The following is a 13,053-nucleotide window of genomic DNA, read 5'->3' on the forward strand; positions in this document are numbered from 1 at the left end:
AAACCCTCAACCGGCATCTCAACGAAGGCGATGATGACCAAGCGCTGTTGATCTAGACAAAAATGTCATGTAAATAAAAAAGGTGTAGTGTGACGATGAATAAGATGCACTGAGGAAGGATAAATGCAGGGACGCGCAACTACGCAGTTGGCGCCTACACTTACTGGCCTCTGCTCACAATGCTTAGGTTCACAGATTGACGTCGTAATAAAATACTGGTTTACATTACTTTGTGCGACTCATAGCGTATTGTTTTTGCGCCGTTCTAGCGCGCCCGAGATCGTGATTGTAACGTGCAGTGGATTTCAACAGTCGGTACCCACCAAAATGTCTTTGCGCCGATTCTATTGTGCACACGAAATACTGACATCAATAGACACGTCAAAATTGTGCAAAACATTTATTTGACCATAAATGAACACACGCTGGGTGTAGCTAAAGCCCTTCCGTGAAGCTTTGCACTTAAAAATGTGGTCCCTTTGTTTTTGCAAACCTTGGACATACGACTCTGGGACGCCACATACACAGGGCTCTGACCGCTTCCCTTATGTTTCCGCCAATATGACAACTATGGGATTACGCGGGGCCTTAATAACTCGTTAAAGCGATTCGTTTTGATTTCAGTTCGTGGTTTCTGTTTTAAGGTATTCGAGTATTGCGTCCGATTATAGCTGCAGTTATTTTATGCCTATTTTCATAAAAAAAGCTACGCGTTAGAAACGTGCAAATGCGGTATGCGCGGACGATGATAATTTATTGGTTACATCTTTACACTGACTAGTTGGTTGGAATAAGGGAGGCGACTTATAAGACGAAAAAGGAAGAGCTGGCGGCGGTCCGACAAAGATCCCGGAAAATATCGCAATATGTCTGGTTTTCGTCCTTGCTGGCCTGCGAGAGATAGCTCGACGCCTTCCGAATGTCCCAGCACCGCCTCAGCTGACATGTGATACGCCCCACGTCATTTCTTTGCGGAAGAAAGTCTGAGCCTGACTGATATCTTACGGCGTATCTGCATAGCTGACGCTGGCTCTCCCCGACCGGGGTGTTACACCATGGTCTTTTTAACCGTTTCCCTTCGAACCATTCAGCAAACGGCCACGATCTTCTTTATCCGCAAATATTCTGTGAGTACTTGCGAAATGATTTTTATATTTCTTACTCTGACTGGAACCTCTGCTAAAACGAGCAAAATTTGAATTTAACATCAGTATAGGCGACCTTGTATAACTAGTGGCATATTCATAAACTAATGTAATTAGAGAATACAGTTTTTCAATTTTCTTTGAAACGTCAGTTAGAACACCATATCACCCGAAGCCAAAGTAAGTGGTGTGCTGTAATACTCTCCTAAACCATTATTTCAAGGCTTTTATAATATTTTTACCCCAGTGTGAAAGGATATCAATGAACGGACGAAGGTTTTTTAAGTGATTTAAAATGCTTATAATTGAAGATGCGAATACCGCCAGCGCACTGCTGAGTTGCATGAGCTAACTAAAAGCAGCATTGAACCTGAACCTTTTAAGCAGCCAATAAAAGTTAATTTCAATAATACATTTAGGGCGATTGGTATTTATTCTGTATTAACATCCAGTAAAATTACCGCTACACGAAAGAGAGAAAAAAATGGGAGAAAACATTTCTGAGACGGTTCCTTATTCAGCAAAAACAACAAAAACTGGACAGTTAATTGTTATACCGTAGAAAGCACGCAATAAATTACTTTTCCCATAATTTCGTTTGTAAGAAACCTAGAAAGATTGTTGATATATCCTAATAAGAATCTTTCTTAATTTCATATACAAATATTCGCTACCAGATGTTCTTAGTGGAACTGCTCAAAGCACTATCACTCACCAAATTCGCCATGCCACCAAACATCTATTACTTTTGCAGATCAAGAAAAAGGAACACTGCAATTGCGATGTTTCGCCAGAGCCTACTACCCAGTCTGGTATGAGTATCTTATTCCAAGTAAAAGTGAGAATACATAAAAGTAATTTCTCTTTGCAGCCGATTCAGCCAATGGGGATATATTTTTACAGGATGCCCTTTCAGGTGCAGTTTAAAAAAACAGCGTTATTTTCCCGCAAGTCTTTTGGAAGGAGTGGCCGCATTTTCGGTTGCAGGTAGACGGCATTTGAAGATTTCAACAATCAGGCTTTGCGTCACCTGCAAATTTTTGTTTGCATAAAGTACATACTGACAGAGCAGAATTGGTTATGAAATTGCGGAAACACGTCACTACCCCCAAATAATATCCCCGTATAAAAACGGCAACGTGTTTGCATGTTCCGCTTTGGGCGTGCCCGATAGAATATGCACTTTTCCACAGTTGCAAATTGCAACGTAACCCGTTCTCCTGTCTCGCGTTTGCACTTTCCCGGTTCTGCCCGTCAAGTCTCACTCGTACCATTGCTATGCGATTGCGATTTTATATTTTTTTATTCCATTTTAGCATGTAATCCCTGCCTGAGCGCGATAGAAGAGCGTCCAACTAGCCTTAGAAATAATTATTGCGTTCATCTTTAGCTTGCAGTCGCAATCCAATGTGTCTCCTTAACAAAAGAGCGTGAGATTTTGAGGTTATGTTTTGCCATCCTGCTTAACTGCGCTTGAGGTATCTGAAGTGAATATGAAGTGAATGGCGGAACAACAAACGGACACGCAAAAAGACAGGCTGGCCGAAACTGTCGCGCAGGATAGTCCAACAAAAACTACGCAAATATAAACTGTGGAACGACTCTTCCACGGGTTATGTACTTTTATAGGGTGATTGACAAATTGTAAGCTAGTGCATAGGCCGCAAACGGAAAAGCCGCCTGATTATAATTTCGCTATTTTCAATTATTCATCAGCGATGCACCATACTCTTCACAGAAATAGAGCAACCAAGTTTAATAAAGCTGATGGTATATAGTAGTTTGCATTATCCTGAAATACTGCATCTGTTGGCCATTTTTTTTCCTGAATCTACTAACCCACGATTCCCTTCTTTTCCAGATGTTCGCATGCATCACCTACACAATATCCGGTAAGAATGTACATCATGAATATTTTCCCCTCGTAATGACGCCATGCGTAATAAAAAGACTATGTAATAGCGCATTGGCACATTGTGGGAGATTTTATGTAAAAGATAAAAATTTAGTTGAGCGAGAAAATTGATGTACATTCAACGTTTTGGCTCAACACAAGAGTAAAACGCGTATTTCGACTAGAACAAAAACATGCGGCACTGGTCGTAAGGACCGAAAGACACATAAAGGTACAACATGTACTAGCAAAACTCAATTTATATTACGGCCCTACGGTCTATTGAAGATTTAAAATATGGAGCCGAAAAAGCAATGTTCTGAGCAAACGTCAGTCCACCTTCTTTCTCGCTCCGTTTTTTTCTAATTTTGTATATATTGTGCCAGGGTCTAATGTGAATTATGGATTCTAATTCAAAGTCTAATTCAAATCCTTTTGCTTGTACAGAGATATCACAAGCTTATTAAAAATGAAATTTCCAGTTGCAGCAAATAGAATAATAAACTTTAGTATAGTGGTTTCACCCTTATAATATTTCCAAAAAGCTTTTGTATAACTTGAATTGCACTAGCACGGAAATGGGGTAAAACATACGTCCAGTGCCATAGTTTACCACATTTCTTTAATCAAATCATTGGATGTGAAATGGGCAGGACGATTAAATTTTAGAATAGTAAAAAAATGGCTGTGGTTTTGCTCAGCTAACCTAAGATATGCAAAGCAAACGCTTGGCTTAGTCGTTTTGAGTCACGATTTTACTCAGTCAGTCATTGATTTGTTGTATTTGTTGTACTATTTGTTCAAAGCCTGCCTTCGTCTACGGTTGTGGTCCTGATTCCGGCGTTGTCAGGGCCTGAGGGCTCGGTCTTTCTCAGTCTTAACTGCTTAGTTATGATGTTTAACTCGCCGACGCTACACAGGTGACGAGGCGCGCTGTAGTGAATGGCTCGGGAATAATTTTGACCACCTAGAGATCTTTAACGTGCGCCGAAATCACGAATGCACGGGAGTTTTCGCTGTTCGCCTCCCCCTGAAAAGCGGCCGCCATGGCCATGTTACTCAGTCTCCGACAAGAATTGACATCGCAGACACACGAAGGACGAAGGGGGAACGACGAGCGCCGCCGCAGGGCTGCTGACTCAGCGGCGCATGCGTGTGTCTACCTGCCTATGTGCCTATATGCCTATCAGCTGAGTCGAGCAGAACTGACTGAAAACGGAGCCTTTTGCGCATCTCTGAAAGCGGGCCCGGCGAGCCACGTGATACGCTGTGAGGGGTGTGTCACCGCTGGTGTCAAATGAAGGTCAACTTGCTGTCGACGGCGAAACCGCTGGTCGAGATTAGTGAAGCTTTGCTTTAAAAACCTCAAAAAAGTGTTTTAACAGATAAAAAGCTTGATACCATTATATAAACCGCTTGCCGCAACATACGTAATCAAATTTCGAGCACCGCAACACAAACCCATACCCCCGAGCAGCAGCGACATGCTCTGAAATGCAATACAACCTCCTCGGCAATGATAACTTTCTCGTACTCCCACTAGGGGGCGTAGCACCACCGCGATTTAGCCACTTTCGGTAAAATATTGCAGTTTTTAGTTACGGAAAATGTCAAACAGTACACCGCGTGGCATTTCCGCAATAAAGCGGATTTCGCAAAAGTTCCACCTGTAACCGCTATAATAGCGTAAATGGACATAATTAGTGGAAGGAAATTTTGAAGCCATAAAGAAATAATATAAATATGAAATAATTACGGAATATGGCGACCCGTGTAACACTTCCCATTTCCACAATAATGAATAATTCACAAAAGTTCCACCTGCAATCGTTATAATAGCGAGCGTAATTGGAGATAACCGGTCGGAAATGATTTACAAGAAACAAAGTTTAGATGGAGAAAACTCACATTCAACAGAGGCGGCTCAAGAATGCTACGGATAAGTAGATAATTCACTGAATTTCAGCAGAATTCTTTTTTCGTCACAGAAAATGTGCCACCATTTCTATTTAATATTCGTTCGATAGTACTCTTTTAAAATACCTTATGTTGCACTTAAAGGCCACGGCAACAAAAAGCCAAATGAGGAGAAGCAGCTGTAATCAACAACCGCAATGGATACACATGAGATACTTCTGTTTTTTTACGCCTTGCAAAAAAAAGAAAATCATCAATGCAACAAAATATATGAAGTTTTTAACAAACAACGTATGAAGTTTGAGTGCACGAAAAACGTGAACTGTTATTTCCGGCGGAAGTGCATGTGCATTCGAGTATCTCCTTGCATGTGGCCACTAACGGGACTGTCATCATGTTTGATTCCGATCAGAAAGCAGTTGAACATTTACATCACAATGTATACGCGGGACAATTTTTTTCCTTGTTTGGAAACGGAACATCGAAGCCACTTCAAGAGTTTAGCGAGTCGTAGAAACAACTCAATAATGGCAAAATGTATTTTTAAACGAATACATATTTTCACTTTGGAACGCAGTGACTGAAGGCTGGCGTTCGTTTCGGAAATATCTCAAATATACGCATTTGAATGCCAGGAAGTTTCTAAAAGATTTTGTTGTTAATATTCAAATAACCTCAGGCTTTCACTTATTTTGAAATCGTAAAATCGGTACGAAATGTTCACCAGCAAGCACCACAAAACATGTGACTATATTTGCCCTAGGTAGATACGAAATTGAGTGAGAACTCAACCAACCACTGCACCTCGCAGCGTGAACACTACAAAGAGCTATGGCAAATCCAAAGTTTCAGTACCACGAAGTGATCCCACTCTTTCGTTAGCTCGGTGTTTGGCTATACAACGGCTGGGTGACGATAATTAGGAACGACAGTACCAGGCTTCCGTTACCTTTTAGTAGCGAACCACGGGGGCCATTCCAAAGAATAAAACTGAGTTAAGCGAAGTGAATTTAATACCACACTTTCACATTATGTACGCCTGAAACTTCACGTCTTCCCTTAGTACATTCTGTTGTTTATTTCGTACCTCAAGGCCCATGATAAACTGAAAATACACAGTTTGCCACAGCTAACAACAAACATAGCGGTACCGCATCCCGAATTCGTAAACAAAAAGCCCTATAAACACTTTTATCTGTATTAGTGTTTGTTCTGCCATCCAATAATTGATAATAACAAGCCGCCCCACTTGCAAGCTGATTGTGGAACATTTGCACTCGGCATGGCAGAGCACCCAGTATGCCGCATGTTGCCAACAATATGAATGGTGTGCGTGGAAGACAAAGACTAAAACGAAAGTTTCTGCATTATTTATTCATAGGCCGAATCCACTTCTACACATCACGTTCATTGTAGCGGGCAGTCGGAGTGCCAGATTTCTCCCTAAGTAACTCTGTACGAAACTTTACGGCTGCTCCAATTCATGGCGCGGGAACAAGAATGGAAAGCTTTCAGCGCTCGCGGTTCCAAGAAGGGAGAGAGCGTGAAAATCACTTTATTTTAGAACAGGTATTTAGGGTAGAAGGATCGCCGAGGCCCAAATTTCTTCGGTTACAAGAGACCATGTGGTTAGAGTTTCCCGAAATGCCAGGCACGTACCCCTAAAGGCATGTTTCAAGTGGTGGGGCGCAGGGTATGAAGTAAATGCGCCGCGTGGACACTGACATAGCGAATGAAAGTGAGTATCACATTGGTGGCAATAAGGGCAGTGTGGTGTTGGAAACTGGGGTGGGTGCGTGTGTGAAAGCATGGTTCTTGGGAGAAGCATCTCGTTGGTAGTATAAGCCACATGTTGGCTGCAGCGCGCCCTAGCGATGAGCGCAGTGACCGATATTGTTCGCGAGAGTCGGTAGTGCTGGGCGACTTCTCGATATGTTAGAAGTGCCAAGAAGCCGTTGGGCGGCTTTTTTAGGGTGAAAACAGCGGCCTACTGGGGTGTTCAATGCTCCAGCTTTACTGTGGGCCTCGTCAATAACGCCTATGCATTGGTGGACCGAGGTTCACAGCTGCGACACGGGTTGGGTGGGGTTTCTTCCGGAAGATTTGTAGCGCTACTTTAAAGAAGCTGCCACTGGCCAAGCTGGGTAGTGCAATATGGCCTCGTGAGAATATTCACGAGGCCGGGGTTTTTTGCAAGGGCGAGGGACAGTGCCGAATCCTCCACTGTCACTGGGGAGTTATGCAATTCATTTGTGAACGCTTGAGTGAGGTAAGCGCTATTGCACTGAAGGGTTTGTTGGAAGGGTGCTGTTATGCGTCTCCGTACGACGTGAGCATCCTGGGTTGGTAATGGATGTTGTGGTGCCTTGGCCTAGCGTGTCGTTTGGCCGAATGGAAGATTGAGTGCATGTTATGAGGTGTTGTCCTGATCGAGAGTAGTTCGTGCAGGTCATCTGAAATGACCTGAGGGGGGTCGAGGGATACCGGTGGGTTGAGCAAAATAAATTGGAGGATCTTTCGTCCCGGGAGAGATTGTGACATTCTGTTTATTTCAGCTGTTCTATGGGCCTTGGAAAGCTCGTCTATAGGGTTATGGATACCCATGCCGAGTAGTCATGATGACTGTGCATCGGGCGGGCGGTACCGCCGCCACTGTATACGCTGGGCGGATTAGGCCGTGCTAGCCCTTTTTTTGTTGATTTTCGGTAGATCCGCGTAGAGTACGTTGTAGCAAAAATACCTTATTAGGAAGCTTTGCACAAGTCTGAGGCATTTAATTTCTGACAATCCGTTGCGTCTTATTGTTGTTTCTTTTAATAGGGCGATGGCTTCTAGCCTGTCAATTCGTAAGGAATGTTTCTAAGGGTTGTGCCTCTATTTGCCTGGATCGCAAGGCCTAGAATGTTTCAGTTACGTGCATTATGGTGTAAATATTAGTTGTTACATGGTTTTTCTGTTTAACGACGGATTTTGTTCGCAAAGGTTTTATAATTAGAAGTTCCGATTTATGGAACGAAAAAGTGAGGCAGTTTGTTGTAATGTGTGTGTGACTGCTGTGGTTCCTCATTAGAGGACTCCTTCGATATGGGCGTCGCAGCCGTGGGGGACCAATACTTTCATGTCGTAAGCGTATATGGTAGGTCTGAGTTATGGTGTGTTTTCCAGGCTGCGTACAGTTGGAATCATTGCCAGATACAAAAGCAGGGGAGAGAGGACAGCGTCCTGAGGAGTGCTTCTCGCCGGGATGGGGAAATTTGGAGAGATGATGTGACTCAACCTTAGTGTGTTAGTGCTACCAGTGAGAAAAGAGGACAGGTATTTGTGTGTGCATTCCCTAGACTTAGAGATGTGAATGCTTGTAGTATTGCTTTATGGGAGATGTAATCTAAACCTTTGTGTAGGTATAGGGCGAGCATACCGGCATTTTCTTTTTTGGAAGGAGCTCGAGTGATGTCGTTTCGAATATGTGTGTGTGCGCCTTGGGTTGATATTCCTGCTAGGAACACTTTGATGTTGGATGGAAGGAGGTCTTCTCCCTTGAGGTGTCTCTTTATTCGGTTGTGTATTGCGCGCACCATACGTATCCCCACGTCAGACGTAAGGGACGTTCAACAGAGCTTTTCTAGTTCAATTTGCTTTCAAAGGTCAGGGAATAGCGAGTTGTTGCAGTCCGTGGTGGAGGTTCCTGCCGTCCAGTGGTGGTTGAAGAGTGTTGCGACTGCGTCGTGAGTTTATTCATCTAGGTGTTTTATTTTCTGATTAGTTATTTCGGTGGAGCTGGGAGCTGTCCCCTGTCCGAGGCCTAACAAGGCGTTCTGTACCCCTGCCACTGTGAATGATGCATCTATTGTGGGGTTTGGTTCGCCTCCGTATACTGGTATGGTGGTGAGTCATCCGCTCAGGAGGGAACGTAAGTGTTTTGGAGCGTCTGCAATTATTGTTGTTCCGTGGTGGTGGCCTGCTTGTGCAGTAGTTGAGTCATGTGCTGCGTAGTGCATGATTTGGAAGCTGAGGGCTCTGTGAGTTGGCGCAGGAAGAGCCAACCCTTAAACGACAGTCCTCTCCTCATGTCGTCGTGTACGGGATGTCAGTGTGCTCGAGTTATTTGCGCGGAATATTCTTTGATCTCCTTGTGGAATTTTGCGAGGCGTGTATGCGACGGCCTTTATCTGCTACTGGGTTTTACACTGGAGTTCTCTTCTGCTATAGGCCTCCCACAAATGCTGAGTGCGTAAAGTCGTTTATAGAACTGGTAGTTTGGAGTAAACTTGTTTTTCGCCGGCTTCCGTTTCCAGTAATATTTGTTGAGCCACCTGCCTATCTCTTATTCTGTTCGATTGGAGGGTGGCGAAACGTTTATGGTTAGTGTGCGAAAACCGCCCCTATCGTTGGTGGGTGTTTGGTGTGGTTTTTCACTAGGGCAGCTTTGTACGCGAAGGTTATTTCAGGAGTGTAATGGTCAGTGCCGAGTTAGTCTAGGGTTGGTGTCCGGGTGATGGCATGTAGGTGGTTCGAGAATAGGAGAGAAGGGGTTGTGTCCCTTTGTGCACTGTTGCCTCTGTGCATAGGTATGTCCGTTTGGTTCTCTAGAGTCAATTGTAGTTCTTTGACTGTTTTTGGAAGGAGTCGACCTTTTTTGTGTTGTTCGCGTGTGGCACTATGCCACGTGTGGGTAATGAAATCCCCCATAATCATGAGGGGTTGCCTACTTCTCGTTGCGCTTCCATGAGGCCTTGTTTGAAGTTGTGTTTTTTGTGTGTGGAGATGTACAAGATGAGCATGTGTAATTTGGTGTGTTCGGGTTGGGGAAAATGTGCGTTGAAGAAGTTACATAAAAAAAGAATACTTCTGAAGACCCGATGTTTTATGTTTATGTTGTGTGTACCAATCTTGCTAGTTGGGGGTATTCGGGTGTTTGAAATGTCGACTATCCGGTTAGTTTCGAAATAGTTCCCGCTCTTTGTCGATAAATAGCCGTGGGGAGACACTGAATGATTGACAGGAGTGTTTAAGTGCGGGGCGTTTGGTGCGATAGCCTTGGCGATTCCACTACCTGGCAGTCTGTTTTGCAGGTCGGCATGTGGTCCCAGTTCTATTGGCAGGGGGGAATTGACGGATGGGTCCGGTGTAGGCATTGCTTGGCTTTTGGTAAAAGCTTTCAATGCAAGTCAGTAGTTCATAGTGAAGAGTCGTTATATATTCCTTCATGGCTGCTTTTGCTGCTTTGACTATTTCGTTAAGTTGTAGGTATTCTTCCCGTTGTGTGTGAAGCTCGTGGTGACGTCTGCGCTAACTTCAAATGACCCGCAACGTAAAGACGCTTGTAGTGCACGGGAGGTGAAGGCTATGTCATTTATCTGTGTCAGGGGCACTTCAGTCTTCAGCATTGCTGAAAAGAACGGGGTTGGATAAAGCCATGACGTTACGTGCTTAAACCCGAAGCTCAAGCGTCGCCCCATTTCCTTTACATTCACTTAGGCATCATTATTATTATTATTATTATCATCATCATCGTACTCATGCCCACCACAGGACGCAGGCATCTCCGAATGACATCCAACAACTCTTGTCCTGAGCTGCCCGAATGCACAGCTCACCCGTGAATTCATTTTATCCCAGCATAGAGTTAATGACCTTCCCCTTCTTCTAGACCTATTTCTTGGTATCTACTCTGGTGTACCTAATTGTCCACCAATTGTCAACTGCTCGCACAACATGTCCGGCGAAATCCGTCCTTTTTCTTTATTTGAACTATATCTTCTATTCTAGTTTGTTCTCTGATCCAGATAGCCGATTTCCTTTCCCTGACGGTTATTCCCAAAATCATTTGTTCCATGACCGTTTTAGCCGATCTAAGTTTGGCTTCTAGTTGTTGAGGTAGGCGCTACAATTTTGCTCCGCATGTCATGCGCAGCAGTATGAACTGGTGCTAGATTTTTCTTGTAGGTGACAGAGCTTGCTTACTTTTCAATACTTAGGAGTGATTGGCGAGTGCCCTCAAACCAATACCCGGATTTCTCTCTCGTGGTCGGGGTAAGCTCTTACCACAAGTCAAAGGTAGTTATATTCTGTTCTTTTTTCAGTGTTCCGTTTCTTAAGTAGAAGAGGACGTTTCCTGCATGATTATTGCATGTTATATTGGATTTATTTGTAGTTATTGCTAGCCGCACAGCCGTAATTTCTTATTCTAGTTCCTCAAGCATTGTTTGCAGGTGTGGAACAGTCGTACTCAGCAAGACAGCAACTGTCTCAGCCGCCAACCTTAAATGGGTCGAGTATTCCACTTTATCCGTAATCCTATGTTTCCCCACAGTCAAAACCCCCTCCAGACATGCTGTGAATAGCTATGGCGAGGTGGTATCGCCCAGTCTTACTTCTTTTTGGATCGGAAATTTATCACTTTGTTTGTGAAGGTTTGTCCTGGCCGTGGATTCTCTCTCTCTCTCTACATATATATATATATATATATATATATATATATATATATATATATATATATATATATATGTATATATATATATATATGTCTATATATATATATATATATATATCGCACCAGATCGCACCAGACCGGTATTCTGGAGGTCGTGATTTCGGATCCCACCCGGCGGGCATTTTTTCACCACTTTCTTTTCGACTAAAAAAATTCTTCATCTCTTTCTATGACCCACCACAAACTCCCCTTGGCTTTCCGAGGTTTTCTTGACTGCCAACCCTTATTTTCTGTCTTATTTCACGGAGCCCCTCATTTCCCATTTTGTGATTCGCTACATGCTTAGCGAGGGCCTCTGTTCTGGCAGTCTTGGTGCCAAAGGGAGCTCAAGAGGGTTCAACGCTGGTCGACCACTCTCGACATGAAGTAGACACTCGAGTCACGGCCCGGGGGTTAAAAAGAAGGTCCCCTTCACCCCGAGTAGTCCGAGTGGCGCTGGCTACCACCCCCAAGTGCAGGAAACAAAAATACCTTAACATAAATACCCGAGAAAGTGCTGGGGAAACAGCCCCGCCGGTAGCGTAGTGGTTATCGCACCAGACCGGTATTCTGGAGGTCGTGGGTTCGGATCCCACCCGGCGGGCATTTTTTCACCACTTTCTTTTCGACTAAAAAATTCTTCATCTGTTTCTATGACCCACCACAACCTCCCCTTTGCTTTCCGAGGTTTCCTTGACTGCCAACCCTTATTTTCTGTCTTATTTCACGGAGCCCCTCATTTCCCATTTTGTGATTCGCTATATATATATATATATATATATATATATATATATATATCTTTTCGGATCAGAAATTTATCACTTTGTTTGTCAAGGTTTGTCCTGGCGGTGGATTCTTTATATATATATATATATATATATATATATAAATATAGAGAAATATAAAACTCATAAAGCGCGCAGAAGTAGTATAAGTAAAGAGTCGGATACACAGCAAGAACAATAACAAACAAGGTTTACTTACGTAGCGGCAATGGTACTTGCCTTCATCAGAGTGCAGTTACATGATTTTGCTGTCACAAACATTTGGAACAGATTTCATATATAGCTTTGCAGAAAACTGTGAGAAGGAGCGGAAGATGTTTCGGAAACGGAGAGTATGCATCCAGTCGGGCTACGCCTATGTTACAACAACAACAACAACCAATAAAAAAAAGGGGGGGGGGCGAGAGAGAGAGAAAGGGGTCGTGTTAACAAAGCAGCGTTCAAGGTTGCACCATGACGGGGCAAGGTATGCGGCGTGGGCATTTCAGTTTGGCCGATTTGGCCAGTTTGGCATTTCAGTTTGGTCGGAAGGGCGTTTCAGTTTGGCCGATATATTGTTGCCTACAAACAGTGCACTCTAGATGGTATACGATATTAGCAGAGTCACAGTTAAAGTTACCTTTTATAATTACGTAGTAGTCTGAAACTGGACAATCGCGGTTTCAAAAGAAAGGGAAGAGTATACAGTAAGGTATTCAGTGGCTTGGGAAAATGGTTGAGGCGGAAGCGAAAATGGGTGTGCCCCCCGCGGAAGAAGAGAATAGATACGGGGCACAAAAGAGCATTTCGCAGAAGCTAGCAACTGAACAGGAAATAGGTAGGGTCACAAAGGGTTAAACA

At 43.7% G+C, this 13,053-nt stretch overlaps 1 protein-coding gene and 1 non-coding gene across 4 annotated transcripts in view; both read left to right on the forward strand.

The window, feature by feature from the left end:
• Positions 1-1,018: 1,018 nt before the first annotated feature.
• The window catches only part of LOC144148667 (SCO-spondin-like), a 33,420-nt gene continuing 21,385 nt past the window's right edge, over positions 1,019-13,053 (forward strand). For all 3 annotated transcript variants that reach the window (XM_077680182.1, XM_077680184.1, XM_077680185.1), the window contains exons 1-3: positions 1,019-1,127; positions 1,900-1,957; positions 3,007-3,037. In XM_077680182.1, the coding sequence (XP_077536308.1) occupies positions 1,928-1,957; positions 3,007-3,037 (61 nt within the window). In that variant the 5' untranslated portion in view covers positions 1,019-1,127; positions 1,900-1,927. The remainder of the gene's footprint in view (positions 1,128-1,899; positions 1,958-3,006; positions 3,038-13,053) is intronic.
• Trnat-ggu (transfer RNA threonine (anticodon GGU)) lies at positions 11,960-12,032 on the forward strand. The gene has a single exon. It is a non-coding gene; the product is annotated as a tRNA-Thr (tRNA).

This window comes from Haemaphysalis longicornis, unplaced genomic scaffold (genome assembly GCF_048455015.1).
Source record: "Haemaphysalis longicornis isolate Haplotype H1 unplaced genomic scaffold, Haemaphysalis longicornis Haplotype H1 scaffold_8, whole genome shotgun sequence".
NCBI lineage: Eukaryota > Metazoa > Arthropoda > Arachnida > Ixodida > Ixodidae > Haemaphysalis > Haemaphysalis longicornis.